Source organism: Notolabrus celidotus, chromosome 12 (assembly GCF_009762535.1).
Source record: "Notolabrus celidotus isolate fNotCel1 chromosome 12, fNotCel1.pri, whole genome shotgun sequence".
Classification (NCBI taxonomy): domain Eukaryota; kingdom Metazoa; phylum Chordata; class Actinopteri; order Labriformes; family Labridae; genus Notolabrus; species Notolabrus celidotus.
Window position 1 is genome coordinate 26,952,666 of NC_048283.1, and position 23,888 is coordinate 26,976,553.

Sequence of the window (23,888 nt, forward strand, 5' to 3'; positions counted from 1 at the left end):
ATGATCCATAGCTGTTTATTACCATCAGTTTTATACATTGTGTCGTGAAGGAAAATTTGATTCAGGAGAAAAAAGGCAGTTGGCATTGTACTTAACTTGGAAAACGTTAACATTTTTAACATTTCCAAAGTTCGATCACAGAAAATACTTTAAATCTACATCCCTAATGGATGTATAATACACCTGCTTGTGCTCTACATATACAGACAAGATTAAATGATTTCAACTTGAAATTTGAAAGAACCACAGTCGAAAACTCTGAACGAATATCTTTAGTGTGTATAAAAGCTGACCCTTAATGTGTGAAGGGACACCTGATGCTTCTCTGAAATAACCACGATTGGCTGACCATTAGCAGAAAAACAGATTCACCTCAGTGTGTAACATGCATGTAACTGCTGCCTGCGAGGCACAGTGTGCTTCTATGTGAGTGCTGCAGAGAAGAGTTTCTCTGGGTAATAGGCCTGGAGGCATTGAGAATGCATGCTGCAGGCTAAAGCCTCTAAGAAAGGAGAAAGTAAATGATACAGAGATGGAGAGGGTGCTGGGAGGGGAAAGAAAAGCAATAACAAGAAATAATTCTTCCACCGTTCCCACTTTTTTTACGCCTCTTTCGTCCCGGTCTGTCTATTTTTTCTCAATCACTCCTCACTGCTTCTGCTGAAGAAGACTTGCACAAGGAGGATGGAGGATGATTGAATCAGTCTTTACAATCAGTCTTTACCTCACAGAACATTCAAACTCTTTAATGCCACAACCTGCTTAAAGTCTGTTCTTGTCAGTTTTTAAAGGTATAAATGAATCCACGATGTTTGGGTGTTTTATATTTTAGACTACGGTTCTTTTTTGGTTTATTCTTACTGGTATGATAACCTGTCTGGAAACCACTCTACTTTTTTGTAATTCTCTATCTTTGTTAATTTTTTATGAAACCCTACCACCAAACTGTATCTCAGTCAATACATAATATAAGTGGTGCTACAGCTGCATAGACACCTAGTGGCATTTAGAAAATCTATACCACTTAATCCTGGCTGGAGGAAACTGAGTGTGATTGAATCTGTTTGTGCTTGTTTGCCTGTGTGCACTCCTCTGCATTGTCTTTTGTGTATATTTACATGCAAACTTTGTTTAAACGTGGATCAGTATATTTGTGTTTGTGGGCTTGTCAATATCAGGCTTTTGTGTGCTGTGTGCACTTGGGCTTGTCAGCATCAATAAACTTTTCCCATGTGTGTCTGTCTGCGTTTCAGGTCCAGCAGATTGATCGGGTGGTGGAAGTGGTGGACGAGGCCGTTAAAGGTATTTTAGCACACATAGACACACACATACAAAAACACTCACTGCATGATTGAATAAGCAGCAATGCATTGATCGGCATTGATCAGCTGAATGAAAGTTGAATATAAAAAGGAGATTTTAAGCTGAGGCTTCATGTTTGAATGATGATCATTCACTGATAAAATACAAAGACTAAGTGTAACTCGACTGTCATGTGTAGGAGCTTATTGCACATCATATAACAGAGGGATTCAAATGGTTTGATCTGCCTTTAACAATTTAATGTATAAAACATCAAAGCAACTCCTGGCCTCAACCATTTGCTGAATGTCTATCTCCTCTCTCTGCTCCCCCTATTTCCTTCAGCTGTCCTATCAAATAGAGGCGAAAATGCCTCAAAATGTAACTTTCGTGAAAAGATCTATCAAATTTCTTTGCACACAACAACCAGTCTCTTCCTCTTCAGTCTCAGCAGATGTGTGTCTAACATGAGTCTGGTCCTGCTGGAGGTTTCTGCCTGTTGCCACTGTAACTTGCTAAATGCTGCAAAGTGCTCTGCTCATGGTGGTTTAAGATGAGATCAGACCAAGTCCTGTCTGTAAGATGGGACTGGATCTTATCCTGTCGTGATGTTGGGTCTTTGACTGCCACTCACTAAATACTAAAACATGTACGTTACAGGTTTGCTCTTTGCTACTGTAGAAACAAGGCAGTGCAATATGGCGGCTTCTTGGAAAGGGGATGGTTAAACAAATCAAATTTCTACCAAGACTTTTATAGTACATGGTCTAACTACTTCACACTGCACCTTTCAAATAAAGTGAGAACATCCGCTTGTTGAAAATTAAACCAATGTGGAAGCGTACAAATCTGCAGTTCCTTGTGTGTCCACTTGGGGCTGCCTGCAAAAACCAATGAAGCTCCATTAGGTCCAATGGTAAAATGTCCAACTTCAGCAGGAATTAACATGTTTAACCACAGTTTTGTACTGTAGCACATTTGTTTCCACACACGCATTGTAAATCGGGTTGATTTTTTAAAATGCATCCGTTAAAATAAATAAAGGCTTTAAGCTGCACAACAAGAGGCTCTTATAGGTAGGTGTTAATGTGTTTCCAAGGAGACTGAAAGTTTGCCTCAGCTCACACCTCTTTACCTGTGTCTAAATGAACAGAAAGTTAGGTTGAGTCAGCATTTCCTAAAATAGAACACATAAGAAACCTAATGTCAGCCTAACCGCTCAGCGAGACCTAGTTGAAGATTGACGCTCTGTATTTAAAGCATTTCATGCTTTGCACAACCTGTTCCTGCCTCTCTGTCTGAGTAGCTTGTTAAGTGGTCGCCCTGCTCTAAGACGCTCACTGACAGCGAGGCAAGCTCACATGGCAGTGATTAGGTCATCCATTTAAACCGTTAGTGAACCACTGCACTAAACAGTTTAATGAAGGTCAGTCAGAGTTTACAGTGTGAGAGTGTCCAGTCAAGCTGTCGTGTACCCCCAGCTGTTCTCTAATAAAGAACAGATTGAGCTTACACTGCATGCGTGTGTGTATGAGTGACTAGTTTGCACTGCAGGCCTCACTCTAATGAAGGACAGCTGAACTGAGGCTTAATTTTACAATGTGTCATTAACCCTAAATCGTCTGGCTGCACTCACACACACACACACACACACACACACACACACACACACACACACACACACACACACACACACACACACTTGCACACACACTCACACTGACTGTGACTTTCATCCCCTCTTTTCTTCTCTATGATTCGCTCATAATTTCCTTTTTCTTCCCTCTTCTCCATCCTCTGGTTCCTCAGCATCTTTTGATCTCTTTTTTTTCCCCCTCTCACCGCCTTATTCCGTCTCCTCGTCTCTCTTTCCTTCCATTCTCCCCTCCTTTGTCACCCCCTCCATAGAAACTAATTTCCCCGGTATCATTACAGTTCTTTATGACCTCATATAAACTGAGAGCTGTTATTTCAGCTCGGAGGCCTGGGCATAAACCTTTAAGCTCAGGGATTTGCCTTTCGTAATGGCTACTAAAATACTTACTTCAATGAACAGCTAATAGACACAGCAAAATTGCTTGCAGGTCTGTTTTCCACATGACAAGAGTACTGCTATACTTTTATGACCTTGGGTTTCTGGAGGTGTGAGACGGTCTATTCAGTTTGAAACCAGCCTTTAAAGGAACTCTGAGGTTACTACACTACTGTAAAGGTGCTTTTAATCCTAGCGTAACTACCTCACATAAAGCTGCTGTTACTACCTGTTGTAAATGGCAGAGTATTTTTATCTTTTAGTTATCTCAGGTCGAGCTGCTGAGCATGCACACAGTACTTAACATTTACACAGCCGTTCACATTACAACCACTGCCCTGTGTATGCAGCGTCAGTGATTTGCTAGGTAGGTTGTTAATGTGGTCACAAGCTTGCTTATCCAAATCTATTACTTTCTCTTAGCTGTGCCAGATGTTGATTTTTTTGCAAACAACAAGCAATGCCTCGGATTTATCTCGTTTTCCAAGTCCGCTGGCAGATCCATAAAAATTAATGACACCCGTGGATACATATTTTTGCAAGGGCATGTAGCCACATTTCATTTCTCTTGGTGATGCTCAACAAACAAAAAAACAAGCGTGACTTACTTAAAGGCTAAGGCAGCGTGCATCAGTGTTTTCATTTACAAGATAATACAGCAAACAGAAGCACCAGGCGTCATGTTTTTCTCTCTTAAAGCAGATGCAGACTTCCATTAAAGTCTGATCTTAGGAGCATTAATAAATAACAGCTGTACCTCATTCTTTATAGGGTCGTTTTGATGTCTTCGTTTCTTTATTGGCCTCCTAATATTGATCCTCTCTCACTGAGATGATAGCCTCGGATGATACCATTTCACCCAGCATTCTTTTATCTTTCAGAAACGAATTAGATTTAGTGTGCGGCGTGTGACAGAGGAACAGAGGGCAGGAAAGGTTAGACAGGCTAATGTATCTACTTAGCTACAGATCAGAGGCTATATGGCATCCATATAACCTCATGATCCTTATTTCAACAGGATAAACAAACGCTTTGTATCAATGCAAACAAGGAAAGCTGCAGCGTAGAGATGTGGAGGAATAAAAACAGACATTCAGACAAGAGGAGGGGGAATAAGCAGCAGGTACAAAGACACACGTTGATGCATTCACATTTACTTCAGGTCACCTGAGCAGTGTCTTTCGATGCTCAGTGACCTATCTGAAATGATTATAGCGAGCTCTGTGGAGGAGCTTGTCATTGTCAAGCATCACGGCCTCATGGAAGCAGTCTTTAGAGATATTTGCAAGACAGACGCACATCTCTAATTGCCTGTTTTATCAGGAGGATACATGTGACCCCTTCTGTCCTCATCTGGCACTCTTGTCCCCCCCCCCCCATCCCCCCTCAGTCCTGCCTGCTGCTTTACAATCAAACCATGAAGCACAACAGGACCCAGCACTTATGAGACATCAGACACAGGTCAACAGGTCAATCTTTTAGCTCCCTACCTCTCTGATCCAACCATCAATCTGACTGTCCTGTACATCTTTCACCTGTGATGTATTTCTTTTTCTATCATCACTCCACCATCCATCCATCTACCTGTCCTGCCATCCCTCTCTCCTTTCCATCGCATGTTATAATGGGCAGTTATGAGTGGATGGAAGGATTTATGTCAGTTTGTATTTATGAAGGAGAGAAAAAGAACAAAGGAGAGAGATTGGAAAAAATAGAGGAGGGGAAGGTGGAGGGCAGTCAATAAGAAGAAAATGTGCTATAGTGTGAGTCTGTGTGTGTCTGTGTCTATGCCGGGCTGTCCGTCACAGCAGTTGGCCTCTCTAAACTCTGTAATTGAGATGACAAATAGGCCAGCATTCTTGGGTTTTCCTCTGCAACTCAAGTTAGCTATTTTATCTCTTGCTTCCCATTCATGGCTCCCTCGGCCCTGAAATTGAATTTGGCTTCTGGCATTCTCCTGGAGAGATCTCATGCTGGGAGTGAGATTGTTTCTTGAGCCTTTGGTGGCAGTCACATGAACCGGGGTCGTGTGCTGATTTAGAAACAAAAAGTGATTAGAACGGGATCAGAATTTATAAGTTTTATGAAAAGGGACATCTCATAATTTGGGCAGGGGGACTAGAAACACAGCACCATATGTTAACACCTCTGTTGACAAGTCTGTATCATAAACTCTATAAATAATGGACGTATTATCCGTGACGTCACCTATCTGTTTCTGAAGCGCTGTTTTGAAGCCATATTGGAAATTCTGAACTCAGCCAAAATAGTGTGAGGCGGGGTTTGAGCCTCCTAGCCAACAGCTATGTGTTCCTGCCCATCATTTATGTCAGTCATGTCGGTCATGTCCTTATTTGGGCAAAAACTTGTAATCTTAATATCTTCTGAACTGTCGCGTTAGAAAAAAAATCACCCTCCGTACAGTGTGTGCCGATATAGAATATAGCTATGTAGACCCAAGCTGTTACTTGAACCAGGCTGTAAACATGTTTATTTCTGCCACAAAGATCGTCTTTTTTGAATTGGTGTGTGGTTTCCTGTGTTTCTGCAGCCAGCCTCAAGCGGATTCTTGATGAACTGCAGTGTATAACATATTTTGAGACCGGAGGTTGCAGCTTGGGCTGTATACAAGAATGTGTCTGAAACAATCAAAGAAAAGCAGTAAGGATTGCAATCCTTCACTGAAAGGCCAGAGTCAAACTCAAACACTGTTTCAGGGTTTAGTTTTGCCAGTGAAGCTGCACGTTTCCTACGAAGTGAGTCCCAGAGTCTGTTGTTGAGTCATTATTTTGCCACAGTGAAGGATGCAACACTGAGTTAGATTGTGTAATTGTGATGTTTTACAGTATTCAGGCTGCCGTGTGAAATTGTTTGTTTAGAGGTTGCATTTAATCATGAAATCATCCTCTCTATGTTTTCACTTCCCTTCTTATAAAGTGATCACTGCAGCAGAGGTTCAAACAAAAGGCATGCTTTTAGAAGAGAAGTGTAGTCAATTGAAAGTTTTGTTGAGGCCTTGAGGCATTCAAATCAGAGAGATAAGTGCTGAAGACTTTTCCACTAGTGTACATCCCTCAGTGTTATTATTATTGTTTCCTCATTTGACTCCTCTTTCACTTGTTACATTTGTCCAAGTAACTTCTAATTAAATCACAACAAGCTTCAATGCGTCTGCTGATTTCAAGTATTTTGAAGTGTACAAAGCAGACAGCAAAATATTTGTTTGTAATGTTTGTGCAGCTCTGGTGAAGGGAGGAGCAAAACAACCCTGCTTTAACACGACCAATTTAACTGTGCATCTCAAACACTGCTATCCTTAACTGTACCAGGAGTTTCTGGAAGTGTCAGGGCCAGTGAGAAACTATTCCCAGCTGGCTTTTCTTCTCAGATGTAGCCCTACCTGAACATCTCCAGAGAATCTCCTGGCTAATGTTAATCATGTGAGCTTCAGCACAGACATCATGTGTATGTTATGTCAGCATTTTGAACCTCATGGCCCAGGACACTGAAGACATAATTGAAAAACATTTATCATTTAAATTTATTCGTATGGGCCAATATGAGTTTGAAAAGACCGCCAAATTGGATTTCTGCAAAAATCCAATGTCGTGCACCCCTAGTCCATTGAGTGATCAGTCAACAGATGGAGCAACAGTTACTAGGTGGAGAATATTGGAACATGGATGAATTATAAATCCATGTTTGATGACCAAAAGCGTCCTCACTGAGGGCCGAATGTTCTCTAAGTCCCAGCTGTTTTCCACGAGGGAAGTTTTCTAATTTCCTTGCTTGTACGGGATATTACGACCAGTCACGCCCCACCGATTGGCTCTTTGTACTCCTCGGGGGCAGATTGTCATTTTTATCTACCAATTGATAGCCATGCTTCCTGCCCTGAGCCCACCCTCCCAGGAGGCCCATGTAAAGCGGATGAAAACAGGAAGACAATTCCATCCCTCAGCGCCTCCATCTCTCTCACTCTCTACCTGGTAGCCTGTTTGATGGAGAGAGGAGACCACTGCATCCCATTTCTGCACACCAATGGCTAGAAATCATTTGGTATTAGACCCAAATATGGAATTTGATGTGATACTACAACAGAATTTGATATCTACCTCTAGTTATAGACGTGTTACTCTGTTCAGCTGGTGAAAATCTCAGGGTCTAATGGCTCTTTAGTGTAAAATGTATTCCCCATCTCAACCTGTCCTTTATTGTTTCCACCTGTATTGGCTTTCGTTGAATATCTGTGGCCTTAACAGTGGACTTGATGTCATAGGCTTGGCCTCCTCTACCAGTTTGACCAATCCTTTACAATATCAGTCTGCTGCTTCTTCTGCCTTTTCAGAACACATAGAGCTGAAGTAGGGATGACAACAATGAATTAAGTTCGTTAAGTTAAGAACAAACACATTTTTTGTTTCGATTTTCTATCACGTGGATCAAACATCATGTGGTCTTATATTTCGTTCAGCTATCAGGCAGGTGTTTTAAGTTTAAAGCATGTTTTGATGTGAATCAGCTGACTGAAGGTGTTGTGCACAGGGGAGACGCTCAGCTGGGGTCTGCGGCTGAGTGACAGGTCTCCATGAGCGCTTTTTTTCTCTGCCGCCGGCACTTTAATGACCCAGTTTTGCTCCCGACACCTGACCACTTTCACATGCTTATTTTTCTCGTACATGATCGTTAACATTTCCAAAGATGGATCATGGGAAATACTTGAAATTTACATCCCTAAGCAGAAGACATAAGAAAAGTTAGAAGAAGGATTTATTAAGCTCTCAACAGATTGCTTTTGCTTATTTAAAGGCTTCTACTTTGTATCTCCCTGTTGGGTGAAAGGCTGATTTTTTTTTTGTATGCATCAGTGTGTGTGCTTGTGTTTGAGTGCAGACTAAAGAGAAGGCTAACAAACCTATCTTCAAAACATGTTATCTATTTCCTCTTAATAGTGTGCCGATGAACGCTGTGAATGCTCCCTCGGGTTTGGTTGTCCCGGGCAGAGGAACTAACCTTTCTGCAGCTTAAACAGAGCTTCTGTTTCATTAAACTGGATGAGTGAATCATTTTCAACATCAAAACGCCGTCTCTGCACATCTATCCACAGACTGCTTTAAATGCAGCAAACAAAAGACAACACTGACGGTTAATGTTCGAGTTTTAAAACAATGGGGTGAAGCTTTGTTTGTTCTTTTCAGGACACTCTGTTCGCCTGTTGGGTCAGAAGAAAGATGGAGGCCGGAGGCTGGGAGGAGCTCGCCTGGACCTGCCCAAGATCAGGAAAAACCCTCTGATTGAAATCATCTCCATTAACACCGGGTAAGATACAGACGCATCAACAAAGAGCACGGCTCATGAAATATTCAACTCTAACTGTGAATTCAATTTCACTGCTTCTCCACTATTCTGGTTTATGGTCTGTGTGTGTGTGTGTGTGTGTGTGTGTGTGTGTGTGTGTGTGTGTGTGTGTGTGTGTGTGTGTGTGTGTGTGTGTGTGTGTGTGTGTGTGTGTGTGTCTGTGTGTGTGTGTGTGTGTGTGTGTGTGTGTGTGTGTGTGTGTTCTTTGCACACACACTTAAACAAAGCCTCTCTGTGCTTCTCATTTGATCAATTTCACATGGCTTGCTTGGGGTGTATGTAGTGTTCTTGTTCTTTAAATATAGAATGTATAAACTCTACAGGTGTCTGCCCTTTTGTTTCTCTTCTTTTGGACTTCTGTCTTAAAAGCAGAGAAACAACAGAAATACTAACATGGATACACCCTCTTCTTTCTTTTTCATTTCTTTTTATAGCTGTGGTGTTTTATATTTCTGCTCTGTTACGATTCTTTGTTCTTTTGTCGTTCTTTGAGTGTTTATTTAGAAATACTTCTGTGGTGTGTGGTTTGGAACATTTGAGCATAAATAGTAAAGACGATTTAATAGTGTTGATAGATAAATAAATGTGCATATTATAGAGAAATGTTATACATGGATGGATGGACATGCCTATTTCCGTTTATGAGTAGAAGCACAGCAGCAGACACTTAGACCTACACTCACATGTACACCCACACTTTTATGGGCTAATTTCATGTTGTTTACAGATCTGTATGTCCCTGCTAACCCTGCGCTGCGGTCTCAGTGGGCTACTTACAAAGGGTTACGACAGACTAATTCCACCATGCCGGGCCCCAGCTGATGATAATCCATCAATCATGCTCCTGCCTGTCTTCAGTGTCTGTCCACTAATGGCCTGACTTACAAAGCGAGGAAGTAAATAACTTGTGGATGCAGCACTATGACGAGAACATTCTTTTGTCAGGAGCTATTGTGTGCATGTTTGTTACTGTCAGTGCAAGGCGACAAACATGGTGCTGGAGTTCCCGTTCTTGTCCTTGAACCTTGCGGGCTAATTGCAGCAGCGTCTCTTGTCGTGTTACACACTTAGCAACCAATAAGAAGGCTGTGACCTGTTTTCAGGTCCTGACCTATTAGTTATTACTGTTTTATTACCAGATTTACCACCAGAGTGTTTTATGGTTATTTTGGGTGTGATGCTGATGCAGTAGATACATAACCATACATCACTCTGTTGCAATAAGTCTGTCAACATTCTCCATCTTTTTTTTTATTTAACCCCAAAACACAGATTCATTCAGGTCCATAAGGAGAAAAGTTATGGCTCTGACATTGTATTTCTGTCTGTCTCACGAGTTCAACATCATTGACTCATAATAATGATTCCTAGCCTGAGGTCAAAGGTCAGCTGAGAGTTACGAGTTCCTTTCTTAAGAGTTGAATAAGTCAGGGATGTTTGTAGTCTGCAGATTTTAGAGGTCTTTGTTCGGTACTAAAGCTCCTTAGACTGCCCTTCATCTAATACGACGAGGAAACCAAATCCATCTGGTTCCGTTTTCAGATAATCTGGTGCTTGTGGCCAACACCATACTTGGCAGGTTACAAAGGCAAAGTATGAGATTTGGGACTTTTGCAGAATCACCGCTCAGGTTTTGGTTCTTGCCAATTTTGTAAGCCTCATTTGCTGCCTCCCTCTAGTAACCATTTCCTCAAACTGGCCACCAGAGTCAGATGATTAATCCCTGCTTCTTTTAGTAGCTCAAACAGACACACGCACCCTTCCTAAAACCGCTCTGTTTCTTTTTGGTAATAGATGATGAATGAGTCTCAGTTTTTCCTTCCCTCCTCTCACTCTGTTTTGGTCACTTCCAATCAAAACTACATCTGTTTTCTTTCTTTCTTTGGATCCTGCTGTTCCTGCCCATCTGGTCATTTTGTTGTCTGTGTGACTTGTGGCTTTCCAGCCTGGATGTGTGCATTTCTGTTTGTAGTGGTATGTGTATATGTGTGGCAGATGTCAGCCCCTTGCCAGTGTCTCCAGCGGGGGGTCTGTATCTGATCCAGATGAACTGGTTGTTGTTTTTCAAAAGGGTCCGGCTGGCAGCAAATAAATCCCTTTGTTTTTACTCTCTTTACTGGAACTCCTCTAGGAAGCCAGGGGGGATTACTCGGATGTGTTCACTGGATAAAGCAGCTGTTGACAAATCTCCCAAATAACACTGGTGTTCCTGAAAATACAAGCTTTATGCTGGCCTTTCTGTGTTTTGGTCACTCACAGTGTCCGTCACTTTCATGGTTCTGGCTATCTGTGTCATGTGATTGTGTGTAAAGGACAGAGAAGGAGCTCTTTATGTGCTCTGGTTTTAGATGGTCTGTTTAAAATATTCCTCTGAGGTAGTAGTGACATCACTGGCGACATTTGTCAGCTGATGAAACAGAGAGATCTTTGTCCGCCACACACATGCTCAACATCAGTTGCAGTTGTTCTCCAAATGGTCTCTGCGTCAAAGGAGAGTATTTGAAAGTATTAATTTGTAGTGTGTGTGTGTCTGTGTGTGGCCTTCAATGTTTCTCTTTGTGTTTGATCATGTGGGATGCATTCATTTAAGCTCTCTCCGTCTCTCCCTCTGCTGTCTGGCCAAATGTTGAGTTCATGTCATGCTCCAGGGTTGAAGGCTCCCACAGGTCATCTGCAGGTCTCGTAACCTTAGATGTTTAAAAATCTATTTACATATCTTGAATGAAGTTCACAAGTGTTTGTAATGTATAATGAGAGAACACTGTGAACTTGCTAATATACTGGCAGTCTCATTACAAGCATGTTAGCATGCTAATTTAAGCGTGTAGCTCTAGAAAGCCTCACAGAGAGATCTATTCTCTTTTGAGTTTCACCAATGCTTTTCAGATGTAGTGCAACGCAACCATGTGTGTTGTAGAAGTCAGTCATTTCCAGTGGGGATGCTGTGAAGCAACTCATTTCATAGTCGTTTCTAGCTGAATGGTCTAAAGGTTGGAGTAAAACAGTGAAGACAAAAAAAACAGTCTAAATGAAACACAATTTATTTAACACGACTGAACACAGCGTCACACAGTCTGCAAGTAAACAATGTTCATTTGGTTTGCTGAGTGTGGCTATAGTTAGCAGAGCTAGCACCACCAGCCTCCTGTACTGCTTGCAGGTAAACAACCACATTTTAACAGCCCACATACAACTTCATCTCCAGGTATCCCAAACTTCTAGGAATACTATTAGATGTCAACTGTGCCTGTTAACACCTAGTATGTGGAGCATTATAGCATTGGCTACAGCCCCGCTAGTGATGGGTGGCCGCGCTACAGCTTAAGGCTGATTTATACTTCATCGAATCACATAGCTGACGCGCACCTCCTTCAAAATGTAACTACCCATAGAATCAACATGGACTGCAAGCCCTGTGATTGCTCTGCTTGGCAGCATTGTATTTCCTACATTTACAGCACCTCCGGGATCCCCACTCATCGGCCACACATTGGCCGTGTATTTCATCTCCTCCTCTCTATTCTTCCCTGTAATCATATCTGTATGATAAACAGCAACATGAATCAGCTGTAGATTAACATAACACAGACCTCACCGCCCTCGAGCATTCGAGAATTGCTGCGTGACACAGACGCATCAATGCACAAGTATATGGTATATGCAGAAGTATAAATTTGCCTTTAGCAACAACATACGACTGTCATTTCAGGCCTCCACTAATAAAAATGGAATCACTAGTTTAAGCAACTAGTAATTCTAATGCCAACTAACGAGGGTGAAGTTTAATTGTTTGGTTGACTAAACACGGACATCGCTTATTTCCTTTCTCTAAGAGCTGGAACAGATTTACTTCTATTGTTAATTCTGTTTTACATTTTGTGCTGCACCCTTGCCCGTCAGCTCAGCAGCCACCGGAGCATTTGAACTACATGGACGAGGATACTTAAAGACCACTTTCCTAATTCTCTTTCAGAGAACAAGGGAAAAATATCAGTTTTGCACCCCTCTTGTGGTAATCAAGTTTTGACTTTCTTTGTGAGATGATATGGCCGTGTTGATTTCTCTGTGATAGATGAGAAGCCAGAGCTGGATCATGCTCTCAGTTGGGGGGCTCCTGTGGGACAAGGCAAATCACATTCCTGAGATCTATGATATAAACAGTGTGTTTGCAAAAAATAAAAGAAACAAAAATTTGAATTAACTCGTTCCAAATATCTCTGCAGAGTGATTTTAGTCAGAATCTGACAGATGAACCAATCGGTTCCCCCTTTCATTAAATCAGTGTAAATCCACCCAACATCCCGTCGTAGAGCTTCACTTGGGACTACTAAAAAAATTTAATTTCGTATTGAAATTGATTCACAATATTAGTTTCATTAGGTTGCATATTAATTCATTTGCACATATTAAGTCCAAATTAGATTGTTTTTTTCCCACCAAGTTAATTTTATCCCCATTAAAAAATAAATTCGACATCATCCAGCCGGCCCTCAAAAACGCCCTCTGGCTCTGTATTAAAGGAAGATTGTCAGCTTCCTCCTGGGCCATTAGCACAGTTATTTTGATTCATCTGTTCTTGACATAATAATGAACAAAGCCCTGATTATATCTCTGAAGGTTCAGTCCAAAACTATATCACTGTGGGCGATTTTGTTTCTGTTGGCTGATGTCTAGTTTTCTTTTGGGGTTTCATTTTGATTTTCAGACACGGTGAGAGTTATCAACACAGTCCGGATGTGGCGGATGAATATTAAAATATGATTTATTAATGCACACAGGATCATAAGAACTTTTAAATGTATTCTGAAAGTTCTGTTTGCACTCATATCTCCTGTTTTAAGATGACAGTCTGCAGCAGTTTGGTGCTGCCTCTATAACAAGTGTTTATACATGTTTCAATCAGTCCAAGGTGTTTAGTTTCAATCATACATTTTTATTGTTATAATGAAAATTAATTGAATGCATTGATGCATTTTTCATACTTTGAAAAGACTTCAATCAACATCAGAATCTGCTTTAATGTCAGGTATGTGTGCACATACCTGCTGTCTGCATTCTCATGAAAACCTTGGATATAAAGAAAGTTATCTGGCGTCTGGAGATAAAGTGACACAAAGCATGACATCTGTAAAGGTTTCAGAAGTTATGTTATTTTTTACAACTTAGAAAAAAAACGTAAAGTTCATATAATATATACAGAAGAAAACTTTTCATCAACACGATCTGTATGTTTGTAGCCTGGTGGTCAGAGAGAGTGATGAGATCTTAGGTGATCTAAAACAGGGATATACCAGAAGCACAGTTGTTCCCAGTCCCTCGCTGACCTGCACTCACGTTGCTTCAGACCCCTTGTAGTAGTTCATCTAGAAATTTTGACTGGTGATATGACACACACGGCTTAACTTTATCATGAAGCGTCCGCAGTTTACAACAAGTGCAGTCTCAAGAGTCAGCAACAACTTTCTGGTTCTTTCGAGTCATCTTGGTCAGATTCGGCCCTCTGACACTGCTGGAATTTTTGATTATGCAAGGTGTCCATTTGCAACCATCATTTAATATTTGCATATTTGTATTACATTTAAAGCTGGGGTTGGTAGTCTCGGAAAACTAGCATGAATTTGAATGTAGCATTTCCTCAGGACTCCATCTAACCCCTCCCCTCCTCCCTCGGAGCTCCTCCAAAACGCCCCGCTCACATGCATGAGCGCCGCTGACTTGCGACCATATGATCGTGACTGATTCAAAACCGGTCCTCACCAAAACATTCTCATAGTGAAAGTTAAAAACACAAACAAACATGGCTGCTGTTATAACTCACAACTGTCATGTTAGCATTATCCAGTTGTACAGGTGACACGATATCAGGAGAAAAGTTAGAACACATATAATACTGTTACAGCTCTACTGTTTGTTAATGTGTTCAGTGTAGATGTTCTTAATTCCTACAGTGTTGACGGTCAGTGAAGGCATCAGGAGACTGAGGTGTAGAGTGCAAGCGGGAGAGAGGAGAGACAAGAGGAGAAGTTCTTCATTCATTCAAACATTGATTGTTGTTTTGTTGGTTGGTGTGATCACGGCCGACAGTGACCGATTATTAAAACTCAACATGTTCACGAATCGGCTCGTCATCACTACAGCGTCCAGACGGACGCTACAATACATCTACATTTTCTGTAGGACTTACTAAATGTCATTCATTCTTCTGCTTGTCAGAGCCCCGTGGTGAGAGCTTTTTAGACTCTGATCCAGACTACAGTCCTGAGCAAAGCACCTCATCGGGTCAGAGGGGACAGGCCCGAGGTCGAGCGAGAGGGGCAGTAAATAGAGTCAGGGGAAGCAGAGGCAGGAGACAGGGATGAGGAGTACACGCCGGGGAAATGTACGCGCAGAAGGCGGGCAGAACTGCGGGACAGGATTTGAATGGTTTAAAATTTTGGCACCCAAAAATCGGTGATTGGTTGGTGTTTTCCCAGGTTTACTCCAGCTGTAGATAGCAGCTTCTTTAAGAACACATTATGTATTGATTGCCATTAGGATATAAAGATCATTTTAACCAGTATAACAAAAAGTGTATCTAAATCTGACTACCAACCCCAGCTTTAAGACACATAAACAAACAATATTGAACATACTGAACACAATACATAATGGCATTATACACTTGCATACACCTGAGTAGCTTAAAATACATCACTGAGAGGGTGAAATTGAAAGAACAAAAATAATACTAAAAGAGAGGGTAATATTTGGGTTAAACTGAAATCATACACAAATTAGAAATCAATAAGTGGAAGTCAATTGGCAGGCGTTCTTCCTATATAGTGCAGAAATGGCTGCCATATCCTTGTAAAGTTTTTGAGTGAGCCCTGGGTCGTGTATCTTAGTTGCTCCACGCTGAGGTGGCTCAATATGTCTTGTAGCCAGCGCTTGTGTGAAGATGGTGTGTTTTTTCCCCCCACCGAAGCAGGATGAGCCGCCATGCTAGGAGTACAGAGAAGGCCACCACTGCAATCTGTGTGTCACACACTTCTGATGCTAGGGTATGAAACACCTCGGTCCAGAAGAAGTCTAAGCTTGCACAGGCCCAAAACATATGACTGAGGGTGCCTGGATCGCACCTACACCTTGGACAGTTTTTATTTGTTCCTGGAAAGAATTTAGCAAGTCTGCTGTTGAACAAATGGAGCGTATGCATTGCTTTAAACTGTAGTAACTCATGTCTGGCCACCATCATTTAAAATGATTGGAGAGAAGCGGTCGTATGGATCACATGTTGCGTGATTGTGCTCGTGCATAAGCAGCTGCATAAGAAGCCAACTTGTCCGACTTATCCAGGGCCAAGGAAGTGAAGTGTGTTTGAGCACTGTATGGAGCACACACACTCTGGTCAAACTGGACTTTGGGGGTGAACGTGCTTCTGTGAGGAATGGATTTCCTGGTGTGAGCGTGCCCTTAAATGTGTTTACATCCCTGACGCCTGCGTTTATTTTTGGATTGTTTTTATGTTAATTTCTTCATGGCGTCTTTATGCAGATACGCCTGAGGGCAGAGTGTGTGTTATATACTGAAAAAAGCCTTCACTGTGTCTGTCTAATGCTCTGTTTTGTGTCCCAGTTTAAGCAAACTTGATACTATTAGCAGAGCTGGGGTGTGTGTGTGTGTTTTGCCCCGGGCTACTCTAACGGTCCCTTCTTCCTCTTTGTATATGTATAAGTTTGTGTGTCTGTGTTGTCAGCAACAGTGAAAGCCCCTTTGTGAACAAGTTGAATCGTGATGCTCGGTGTCATAAACAAGGAATTTACAACCACTCAGTGAGAATGGATCATTAAACTTGTGTGTGTGTGTTTGTTGCTGTGTGTGTTTGTGTCAACCATTGCCATTAGACTGCGGGCGTTCAGAAAAAGCTCTTTATTCCACAGTTACAGCTCGTTTCATTTCATTATCTGCTCTCTGTTTAGTCACATTTTTGGCAGTCATTATCTGTCGTTGTTATTTCGATGAGCTAAAAGTCAGGTGGTAATGATCCCCCGCTCTAAACCCAAACCAATAACCGGCTCCATCATTCATGTCCTCAGGGCAGGCAGGCAGGCAGGCAGGTAGACGGGCCGACTCAGAGGGGAAAGGCTTCTTGTTGTGTGAGCGCTCTTTCAAACACAAATGAAGGATTGTGGCATGTTGACTGCTTCTGAAATATGTGATTTCTTCTCTTACAGCTCGTACTTTCTACAGCATAGTAAGATTTAAAACAAAAACACACACTTCACCATAATCAAAGGCATGTTGTATGCAGAGTTCACAAATTAATGATACTTTCTAAAACACTCTCTTTTTCATGGATACTATGAAAACATCTGTGTTTTCCTTCTCTACCCTCTGAAAATCATTGTCCTTCTTACAAGGTTAAGCTTACAACAGTTTGACAAACAGACATGCCGACTTGTCTTCAATAGAAGCAAACACTGAAGGATCCAGCTCTTAAAGAAACTCAACTGTCCCGGTTTTTGTTACAGCAGAGTGGAAATTTCTAACTCTCTGAGTTTCTGGCCTCACCTATCTACGGAGCATAAAAGAAAACCTTGGAGCCAACACAGTATTTTATCCTCTTCACTCTCTTCAGCACCTTCTATTCATCCCCTCTATTTCCTTTTTTTCACCTCCTGACACTAATAGTTAAATATTTATCCTCTGAGGGAAAAGCTAATTTAATCTGGCCATTAAGCCATGTTGAATGTTGCATGATGCCATTATGAGTGTTTTGAATAGACGTTTAAACCTTTTTAAACATGAGTATTTTAGATACTATACTCAGACTTCATAGTATTAATCTGTAATCATTTTTCCATCTTGCTTTTCAGTTCTTTTCACTCTGTGTTTGGCTACAATCATAAAGGATTTAAAACGGCTCACGGACCTTTATCCTCGCTAAATCCTTGATTTTTACAATCACTTTCAGTAGCCACTGCAGAACACACACATAGTGCACACACACACATATACACACACGCACACACTATGTAAACAAAGCCGTCGGAGCCCAATGTGTCTTGTGTGTCGGTGTGCATTGTGAATGTGTTTGTGTTTGCTAACTGGCCCCCGGTGTGTTAGCCGCTTGTTTCCTGTGATTTGCGTCTGGCTGCAGCACCTTCTCCTTCCCCTCTCAGTGGAATAATAGGTCTTATCAACCTCGCTGCTGACCTTTACGTAGATTAGTGTTATCCATTGTGACTGAGGGGTAACGTTCAGGGCTTCAGGGAGAAGTAAATTTGGGGTCACAGGCTTCTAGATGGAAAAGGGAAAACAATGAAAGTCAGAACAGGCCGCTGTGAGGCCACAAATACTGCAGCAGCAGCACCCTGTGTGTCAGAGGTACACCTACAGCTGTAAAGAAGAGGCTGATCACTTCTCACTCCTGTTCCTTACCTGATGCGACCCATACAGTGAGCAGAAGGAATGTCCCAATGTTTAAGAACGGAGGTTGACAGAAATAACATTTGATAAAATGATTGAGTCACTCCCTCAGAAAGTTAAAGAAAAGGGAGCTGCTCCCTTTTTTGTCTTGCAGCAATAGAGGGAAAAGATCCTGCGCTGATAAGAGTTAAGTTGAGGACACAGTTTTATGCTAGGCTGTGTTTTTTAAGTCTTGAAACAGTGTGATGACAGAATCAAAGAAAAAATACATCTTATATAACTGCGTTAAACAAGTCAAGTGTTTCCGGCTGAGACGTTTTAAGCTCTTATGTTGTGTCATTAACAGATCCATGGTTAAACAGAGAACTGCAAAACCAGCTTCTGAAGTTTAATTGTCTTTATATAATGGTGATGGTACGTACACACCTCTAGTAGACTGCCTAGACCACGATAAATATGAGTAAAGATTTTATTTACATGCTTATTAGTGGACACTCAGTATGCAGAGGTGGTTGAATCTCACATCCCCTTCTTTTTTTTTAAAGTTATATTTTTGGGCTTTTTCGCCTTTATTGATAGGACAGCTGAAGAGAGACAGGAATTGTGGGGAGCAGAGAGTGGGGGGGAAGACATACAGTGAATGGTCGACCGGCCTGGAGTTGAACCGGCGACCTCTGCGACGAGTACTATAGCCTCTATACGTGGGCTCTGGGCTGCATAGACCGCTAACAGGGCGTAAAATTAACTTTTTACCTCATCTGCCATTGGCTAGTGACCTCCAAAAATGTACCGGCCAAAAATATTTTTCATCGGCCAAATAACTAAATCATGCCATATTTGATTTAAAATAATTACCATACGTTTTTATCATGAAAATCCAACTTAAGCATCACTTAAAGAATGCAGTTATGTACAGATAAAATAAGATTATTGCTTTTTTATTAGGTTATACTTCCTGAGGAAATGCTACATTCAATTTCATACTAGTTTTCCATGACTACCAACCCTAGCTTTAACTTTCAAGTTTATAAAATTGTTCAGATCTTACTTTCTTATATTAATTATCATGATGGCAGACTTTTTGATACAATCCCCAGCACCAACATGACTGTTTTTCCTGCCCCAGACAGCATACAGCAGAGCTTCCTCCTCCGCTGGACTCTTCTCTTCACCTTTCTTTCTGTTCAACGATCAATCAAACTCAGCACACTGTATTTGTAAGCTAGAGGCCTTGACATGTTTTTCTTTTTTAAAAGACAGCCCAGCTCACTGATGAAAACTCTTAAATGAGGACGATCACTAAAGAGTAGTAGAACCGCTACATAAATAGTAAAGTAAGTAAAGTCTGTGCTGATAAGAGGCAGAGGAGAGCGGTGCAGACAGAGACGGGGAGAAACGGGGGGAGATGGGAAGTCATTAGCCGAGTTAAAGCAAATTGAATCAGGCCTGTGTGCCCTTTTGTAATCTGAATTTCTCTGGCAATTACAGTGTGAAAGTGAATAAGGTCTAAGCAAGAGAGAAGCTGGTTTTACCTGAGATGCCACAGACAGTCACTCAAGCAGTCTCTCTTCTTCTCACTTTATCATACAATCCAAGGAGATACGTCTGTGCCAGCTTGAGACTCCCATCCAGACTGTAATATCACCACTACCGGGGTTCACGCGATATTCACTGCAGATAATATTCTCTCCCTCATCTTAAAAGAAAAACACACAAGGCACATAACATTGCTCTACTTGACTGGTTTTTCATTTTGTTCCTCGTTGGTCAATGATCTCATCTTTTCTTTTCTGCGTGGTTTCTCTCCCCGTGGAGCCGGAGTGAAAATGCATCATGTGAAGCAGCAACAAAAGAGGGAGAAAATGTGCTGATGTGCTTCAGAAAAGTGGAGTTACAGAGGAGTAAAGAGTGTTTACACAAGGGTTTCTGATCACGTACATATGTGTGTACGATTGTAGGAATGCATGATTGCACAATATACACAAGATCTCTTTTGATTTTGCACTTTAGCGCACATTCAACACATACAAACACATTGCCCTCCACAAAGGAATTCCCATTTTCTTTTTCTATTTCAATCCCGGCACACACATGATCATATGCAGACATGTTCCCACTCACTCAAACACACCCACGCACGCATACCCACACCTCCTCTAGCTATGTACCATGGTGGCCTTTCCTGCTGTTTATCAAACCAATGTATGGGTAGTTTTCAGCTCCACTGGTCTGAACATATTATTCCATTTCCCTCTTCCCCACTGCTTAACACACAAACACACAAATACGTATCTGGCAAACACACACACACACACTCGCACACACACACCATGCACTCTCTCTATCCACTCTTCTTCCTACTCACTCACCAGGAGAGACTTTGCTCCCCACAGTAAATCCAAAAGATTGATGTGTCTCCTTGGACAAAATGAGATTGTGTGTCATTACAAGGCATTACACTACAGAACCCCTGAGTAACTGAATTAGCCCAGTATGTCACAGGCAAACACACACACATACACACACAACAGGCACACACACAACTAATAGTCTTACAGACTATTTGCCTAAACCAGTTTCTTACACGTTTTCTTCCAAGAAGCAAATGGTCCAAAGTCGTCCAGACAGAATCATCAGCCGAGAGATTAGGCTTTGTTTCTGTCACTGGAACATTTAGCCTGTCATGCTGTCTGCAGGGGCGTGCGTACGTCTTCAGTACAGTTGAATTATTTGTACCAGGACACAGTTTGTGATTTGATTTTTGCTGTTACAGTAAATGCACAGTGGTCTCCAGGTTGAAGACGCTCTTGACTTTAACGTCAGGGTGCGTTTACGTCTGCAGGGATTTGGATGAAATGTGCTGGAACTGTTGCTCCTGTCAGAGATATTCTCACTTTTCTACAGAACAAAGTAACTGTTCACATAAACTTTGAGTCACATGACCTGACTATCCTTTCTTAGCACATCGACTTATCAATTATGACTTCATTTTTACTTCTACTCTTACAACTTTGACTCAGCGTCTCATGCGATTGACGTTTATCTTATAACGATGACTTTCTATCTTAAAGGCCCTGTGAGGAGTTTTGAAATGGCTGAGAAACAGACTGAAAATTATACTTATGCCTCTTTATAACCTTCAATAGCAAACAAGTCCATCAGCAGCAACACTGGCACCTTTTCTGTTGTAATTTTTAATGCCTGAAACCGCCCTGGGAGGGTAGGTGTCAGACCAGATGATGGACATCTTACTTCAGAAACAGCCTTTATATGACTGTTTTCATGGAAAATAATCACATTGCCTGATAAAGTTGACTGTTGAACACAACAGGATGAGGCTTTAGTTGAAAACACTACTTTTGCATGTATAGGACAAGAGATAAGAGGTATCACTTTGTCCACAAGGGGGGCGCCAGAATCGATACAAAACAAAAGTTCCTCACAGCACCTTTAAGAAATGACTTGGCACCTGAGATATGGGAGAGGATGGGCTACCACAGGAATCTGATGATTTCATAAGAAAAAAGTAGCATGAAAATAAGACTTAAGTCTATGAATCTGTGTGTTGTTGTTTATTGTTGTTCCAAACACTTCATTTAAATCAGAGAAAGTTTGAGAGAAGCTGCACAAAAGATGGAACAGATGTTCCGTTTATTGTCATCTAATCTTTGTAAACAGGGATTTTCCTGTCAGGGGTGAAATGTTTGAAATGGAGCAGAGAGGGGAAAGTGTGAAGGATGGCCCACTGAGATTTTTTATAGCTCTCCAAGCCTGAAGAGCATTGTTCTTTAGTGAAGTGCATTCATGTTTATCTTAACTGGTAGTGGGGCTAGACACACATTAATAACTGTTGGTCGGTCTTTGTCAGGAATAGTTCTACTGAAGTCTGAGATTCTTGTAGTCCATCTCTCTTTGGATTTCTGTATATACATTAAGATATGCTTATTTTGCTTTCTTTAATTTTAATTGCTAATAACTTTTTAATAATTGATATTTTATCTGCTCTTGTTTACTTTATACTGTTTTGCACTATCTGCTTTGCTGTTGTAACACTTTAAATGTCCCTGTTGTGGGACAAAAAAAGGAATATCTTATCTTATCTTATCTTGAGTTTTCTAGACATGATCAAAAATGTGTTGGATTCATAGTCTGTATAATAAATGGAAGTAGTATCCGTGACGTCACCCATTTGTTCCTAAAGCGCTGTTTTGAAGCCTATTATCGGCGGGTGCCATATTGGAAATGCTGAACTCAACATAACTTTGTCTGAGCTAGTGGCCTTTAGCCTTTTTGATAACAGCTACTGGGTGCCAACCTGTCAATCAAGTCAACCATGCCCTTATTTGGGCAAAACTTGTAAGTTTAATATCTTCAAATATAACAACTTACAAAAAAATTCACCCCGTACAGTGTGTGCCGAGAGAGAAATGAGCTATTCAGACCTAAACTGTTATTTGTATCAGGCTGTAGACATGTTTATTTCTGCTGTAAAGATCGTCTCCTTTGAGTGGGTGTGTATGTGGTTTCAGGTGTTTCTGCAACAAGCCTCAAGTGTACGCTCGATGAACTGCAGTTTTTTAACACTTCCACAACATGGGCTTCATGTTTTAAGACTGGAGGTTGCCTTACTGATTTTTGCACATGTCAATATGTTGAATATATCTATAAGCTTCAGAGATGGTCTTTTGAGTTAGTCACGTTAGTTAACAGCAGCATAAAGATTATATTCTCAAAGAGAATAAAACATGTTTAATTCAAATAACTATCTATGGTGAGAGATGTGAGTGATCATATGAGCTGGAGTGTGTCATTAAATTTACAAGCTTCCACATATTAAAAGTATATTGCATCTTTAAAAAGTTAGACTCCTCTCTATTGAAAAGAAAAAGAAAAAAATATGATGTATAATATAAATTTACTGAGAGAGATAAAATAAGAATGATTAAAGTACCTTCTTAAATGATCTCTATAAATTATATTAGAGTTTTACATTGACTCAGAAAGTATTCTAAAAGACAGGCACTAAACTTGGACAAGAAAGCTTCTCAAACTCTACATTAACAATCGTCTTATTCAATCAATGTGATCTATATTTCTCAGAACTGTAAAACAACATCAGAAGATCAGACTGAAATCTTTTTCATCGCTTTCCACAGATTCCCCCCCGTGTGTTTACAATCCACCCTGTGAAATCAGTCAGCCGTCTGTTATACAACAACCAACCAGAGAGCCGTATTACAGGAATTATACAGATCAGCAAAGAATCAGGAATTACATAACGAGTGAGCAAGTCTTATTAACCGCCAATTAACAACCAGATTTCTGGTTTAACGAGGTGGTCAGTGTGACTGAGGGGTCGGTCTAACCACTGGGGCTTCCAGTTAGTTGTTGAGTCACTGTTAGTGGGTTATCTGCCAGTAAATAAGTCATCAATGATTGAGGACAGATTGTTATTCAGACAGGTTTGTGACATTAAAGTCATCTAGACAGCACAGTTAGTGACACAGTGGATGGGAGAGTCAGCTGCTTTAAAAGACAATCAGCCGGCCTGCAAGTCTGACTTCAGGTCATTTCTGCACAACGTGGTGTTTTCAGAAGGCTGTTCGTAATAAACACACATCACAGCAGTCTTGTCTCAGTAACAATAGGCTCACTGAGCTAAGACAGAGATCGTCTCGAGGTCTGTCTTTAGACAAAACAAGAAGTTGTGAAAACACTCGCAGCCCCTCTGTAGACACGGAGCTGTGGTTTTACACACACTCACGTGCTGTCCCCCCCTCTAGTCAAA

At 41.2% G+C, this 23,888-nt stretch overlaps 1 protein-coding gene across 3 annotated transcripts in view; it reads left to right on the forward strand.

Moving 5' to 3' along the window:
* cdkal1 (CDK5 regulatory subunit associated protein 1-like 1) overlaps positions 1-23,888 on the forward strand; it is a 276,511-nt gene that overhangs the window by 91,151 nt on the left and 161,472 nt on the right. For all 3 annotated transcript variants that reach the window (XM_034697513.1, XM_034697512.1, XM_034697514.1), the window contains exons 6-7: positions 1,254-1,302; positions 8,533-8,653. In XM_034697513.1, coding sequence (XP_034553404.1) covers positions 1,254-1,302; positions 8,533-8,653 — 170 coding nt within the window. The remainder of the gene's footprint in view (positions 1-1,253; positions 1,303-8,532; positions 8,654-23,888) is intronic.